Source organism: Capsicum annuum, chromosome 11, assembly GCF_002878395.1.
Source record: "Capsicum annuum cultivar UCD-10X-F1 chromosome 11, UCD10Xv1.1, whole genome shotgun sequence".
Classification (NCBI taxonomy): Eukaryota; Viridiplantae; Streptophyta; class Magnoliopsida; order Solanales; family Solanaceae; genus Capsicum; species Capsicum annuum.
Window position 1 is genome coordinate 108,132,261 of NC_061121.1, and position 5,036 is coordinate 108,137,296.

General features: G+C 34.2%; 1 protein-coding gene across 7 annotated transcripts; it reads left to right on the forward strand.

Moving 5' to 3' along the window:
* The first annotated feature begins 928 nt into the window (after window positions 1-928).
* On the forward strand, window positions 929-4,420 carry LOC107848348 (sufE-like protein 2, chloroplastic). Of its 7 annotated transcripts, none has more exons than XR_007046767.1 (3): window positions 929-1,987; window positions 3,402-3,769; window positions 3,932-4,420. XR_007046767.1 is itself a non-coding variant. In XM_047398893.1 (3 exons), exons 1-3 carry the CDS (start codon window positions 1,199-1,201, stop codon window positions 3,936-3,938), a joined length of 849 nt encoding a protein of 282 aa, XP_047254849.1. In that variant the 5' UTR covers window positions 930-1,198; the 3' UTR covers window positions 3,939-4,420. The 7 variants fall into 7 exon arrangements, 5 of the variants coding, with proteins under 5 accessions (XP_047254848.1, XP_047254849.1, XP_016548586.1 ...); XR_007046768.1 differs by having other exon boundaries at window positions 3,935-4,420; XM_047398893.1 differs by having other exon boundaries at window positions 930-1,987; window positions 3,402-3,454.
* The last annotated feature ends 616 nt before the right edge of the window (window positions 4,421-5,036 follow it).

The following is a 5,036-nucleotide window of genomic DNA, read 5'->3' on the forward strand; positions in this document are numbered from 1 at the left end:
TGACACCAAGAATTGGCACTCCACCTGGAAAATATTAAGTAAGAAGGATTTTGACCCTAACACCCCTTAGAGTACCTTGCTCCCCTTCTGCCTCTAGCATCTCTAGAAGATCAGAAATGACAAGAATTTCCAAAATTTGAACTCTCAACCTTGCTTCAGCATACCCCATGCTGAAGCAATGAAGTACCATCACCTAGGAGATCTTAGAAATGACATCTCTAGGACCATCATCACCATTAAATGGCAACCCCCCACCTCAAATCCCTTCAAACTCAACACTGATGGGTCCTGTCTTGGGAACCCAGGTAAGGGAGGGATAGAGGGGATCATCAGGAATAGTAGATGAGATTGGGTAGTGGGGTTTAGCAAGAGTTTCACCCATGCCACTAACAATCTCATGAAACTCTTAGCCCTCAAAGAAGGCCTTAACTTGGCCATGGAACACAACTTAAAGCCCTTAGATATCTTCATTGACTCTCTTGAAGTGATTAATATGCTGCAGCATGGAAACTTGCTATATAATTCTATTGTATTTGTATGCAGATCCCTACTAAAGAAGTTGGGGAATCCTCCAGTTTACCACACATATCGGAAGCAGAATAAAGTAGCAGATTCAATGGAGAAGATGGACTCAAATCAAGACCTGTTTGACAACCTTCATATTTTTGTTTCTCCTCCACTTACTATAGGAATAGTTTTCTGGAAAGACTTCAAGAGAAAATCCTTCTCCCGAGTTGTATCTAACAATGATAGTGTTAACCAAAATGCTCATATTTTTGTACCTGATTAGTTCTTGCCTATAACTACCCTTATTTACATTAATGCATATCCTCCTCTTCACCAAAAAAAATAAAAAATATTTCCACTTTTGGCGCCTTATTTATGTTTTTTTTTTTTTTTGGGAATGAAAACTCCAATTCCCTCGGGTTTAGGAAAATATAAAAGGCCATTGCACCCTATTTCTCTTCCTCTTCTCAGCTTCTCGCCTTCTCCCCATCATCCATTTTTCACCTACTTTCCTCTCCCTCAAATGATTTTTCCCGCAGTTTAAGGATCTTTTTCCCATTTTTATCCCTCATAAATTTCATACATCACTAACTAATTCCCCTTCAACTTCTAACTGTCACAATTCTTGAATATCAATTCCGCACCCTACCCTTTTTTCTCTCCAATTTTCTTCATTTTTTCTTAATCAAACATGCACTCTTCTTCCAATTTTAAACACCTCTCACTTCCATTGACAATTTCATGTGTTCCCACAAAGTCAAGTCCTCAATTCAATCCCAAAATACATCTCTTGAAGAAACCATCTTCTTTCTTGACGATTTCATTGACACCCACAAAGCCAAATCCTCAAATCTGTAGTAAAAATCCAATATTTTTCAGTTCAAGTTCAAGAACTAAAAGACTTGGCCTTTCCTCCATTTCTTGCTTGATTATGGAAGAAGCATCATTAGATGAGAGGTTAAGCGTTGTTGACAAGGTTAAGTGTTTATCTTTGGAATTTAGGTCTTTATCAGAACCAATTGATAGAGTGAAAAGATTGTTACACTATGCAAGTATTCTCCCTCCTTTATGTGAGTCAGCTAAGGTTCAAGGAAATAGAGTTTTGGGGTGTACAACACAGGTGTGGTTAGAGGTGAGGATGGATAGTAGAGGTTCTATGAAGTTTACTGTAGATAGTGATTCGGAAATTACTAAAGGGTTTTGTTCTTGTTTGATGTGGGTGCTTGATGGGGCAGAACCAGAGGAAATTCTCAGTGTTACGGCAGAGGATTTAGCAGATATGAATGTTGGGCTGCCTAAAAAAGGTCGTTCAAGAGTTAATACTTGGCATAATGTGTTGTTCAGTATGCAGAACAGGACTCAAGATTGTATTCAAGAGAGAAAGAGAGCTTTGTCTTTGGATGATCTTCATTCTTTAGTCATTAGACCTCATGCACATAGTGGTGGGCCTAGTGGCGATGGAAGTTATGTGGAATCTGAGGTTGGTGTTTAGTAGCAATTTCTTTGTTGGATTATTTATAAACAGACAGCTCAAATTTGATCACAACTAGCAAATAAATACTTCAAACTAGCAAATAAATACTTCAAACTTTAAATAAATACTTCAAACTAGCAAATAAATACTTCAAACTTTAAATAAATACTTCAAACTAGCAAATAAATACTTCAAACTTTAAAGTTTGTATATCTAAACATCTCAACTTATTTAACATTTCAACTTACCATAATGGTCATCAAAATACCTTCAAATTTTATGTGTCATGTCAACATTGCATGTCCACGAGACACAACGAAACTAGTTAAAGTGTTTAGTTGCAAGTTGAAATCAAGTTGAGGTGCCTAAATGCACACTATCAAAATTGTAATAATTACTGGCCAATTGAGATCAAGTTTGGGTTATGTTTATTTATTATGCCTTTTTATTGTTATTTTGTTAGCTTGTTTATGTTTTTGGATGAATGTAGGACACAATGATCATGGCAAGATCCCAAAGGGATCTTTGGATTCTGCTTTTAAAGAGATCAATTTGTGCCTTTGATGATGGATCCCATGACATCAAACTTTGTCTTTTAATTTAAGTTTTGTGTACTTACAAAATATTTATATTATCAGGTAAATTTGACTTATTATTTCAGATTATTCAATTTTTTTATCAATTTTTATATAAAAAATTGAGTAATCTGTAATAGCAGGTCAAGCTTACGTGATAGTATAAAATATTTTGTACACCGTTGGTGCACACAATCTTAACTCTTCTTTTCTTTTTAGTTGGAATAGCAGCATACCAAAATTTGTTTCTTATTCAATGATACTGTATGTGGTAAGTTAGTATAGAATATACTAGAAAATAATGTGGAGGTTCCACACTTCCACCAACCGCCACTTTCCAAGAAGATGAAAATTTTAAAGATTAAAATAGAAATGGATAACACCAGCAGTTTGTTTTTTAATCCATTATTATTCAAGTGAAAGCAAACATTTATGCTTAGAACAGCTAACATGAAGTAGACTGCTTAAATATCCATAGTTTTGTACAAGTCGAGGCAGGGTCATGTTGTTGAGAAATAAAACGATTCTTATTTGACTTGTGAACTGTAGAGTAGAAAGATTTTTGGTTCTAAATTTCTAACTTGCTGAGTTGGGCCTTGGGCAATACTCATATAGTATATCCATCTATCACTTACTCTTGATTTTTCTTAAGCTTGTATGAAGATTTTGTGACTTTTGGAGCATTCAGGACTTGGTTAAACATTAATATTGAACACCATTTATTTATTTTTGGTTAAAAGGTTGATCATTTAAAAAATGAAGTGGTCATAAGAAGTTAAGTACTACTACAGATACATTTCACATTGATTGAGGAAAGTAGAAATAAATCACATTGTTTTCTTTAGGTGCCTATGTGTTTGGAACTGCGACAACTACTCTTTAATCCCAACAACTCGAGGTCAGCTATCCAATATGTGTTATTTGGAACTGCTTCTCCACTTTGATTTGAAGAAAAAAGGGATGTTAGGTTGCAAGGCCAAAATTAGTCCAATAGAGGAAACTCACCAAAAAGAACTCAGGTGTATTGGTTTGGACCAGAACTTGTGATTAACTCAACATTCTGATTCACATACATTTTACTATAGTTTAAGAAAGGTTCTATTAGAAATTTCTATTAAAATGCTTTGCAGGTGAGGTGATAAAGAACTAATGTGTAAAAACGCTTGAACGGAAGTATCAATTTGACCTCACTATTTATTAGATAACTGAGCTGGTATGTAATGTTCCCGGTTAGAAATCTTTTGGAGTAGTTGTCATTCATACAATGATTTCAAATTCAGATTCCAGTTTATTAAAATCTCTACGTAGAAAATGTGTTTCCGCTTATGTTTGCCTTTAAATTATTATGATTTGCTGCATTTTCCTTGTCGTTTAGTAGTTGAAGCAGGATTAACTGGTGGGAAAAGAAATATCTTTTTCTTGGATCTGTTTCAACTTTCAAGTTAAGCATCACCATTTATCTTGAGCTGCATCACGGTATGAGATTCTGCATCAACTGCTTTTCAGTATATGACTTTTGTCATTTGAACTTGGGGATATGTTGTGAATGGACCTGGATCATTACTGGCAAAGCAGGCCAACACTGGATTAAGTAGCTATGTTTGGGATCCGTGTTGATAAATAACGACTAATGGGAGAAAAATAGGCTTAAGCAAACTGTTGAGTAAATGTCTGATTCCTCTCATCACCATTATAGTCTAAGCTTGTCATCCCCATTCTTATCTCCATCCTTTAGTTACTTGTAATTTCAATATTTCCATTGTAATTCAGTAATTTGAGTGTTAAGCAATCGATATTCTAAAGCTGTAATCATGTTCAACTCTTATTAATACAGTGAGGAGTTTGGGTTTGTTACAGGATATAAGACAACAGGGGTCGTTTGGTGTGAGGTACTAAGGTAAATTATCTCGGGATAAAAAAATAGTCCTGGGAAAAACTTTTTTATACATTGTTTGGTTGGCAATACTCGGGATAACTTATCCCGGGACTAGTAATAATCCCGGGATAAGTTATACCACATATTTGGTGGTATAAGTTATCCCAAATTAATTTATCCTTGGATAAAATTATAAATGACAAAAATACCCCAAATCCTTTTCTTTCCACTTTCTCATATATATATATATAACCTAGTTTAGGTGTACGCGCCTCGCACGTGTACCTCACTATAATGAATTTAAACGCTACATTAAATACGATATTTATTCAAATAGTAGGAGAATTTATTTAATTAGATATATAGTAGTTGTAAATATCAAAGATAAAAATGAGGTAGGTGTAAAATATATTGACAATCTCTTAAATTACGGTTGGTGTTTTAGAAAGAAAAAATAATCATAATATTTTATATGACTCAAAATTTTGATCATTAATTGTCTATATCATCATAATTATCATTCATCTTCAAGATACCTACAAAATTGGGAAAAAGAAAACTACGAAATCAATGCATCTAAGTAAATTAAATATTACAAAAATAT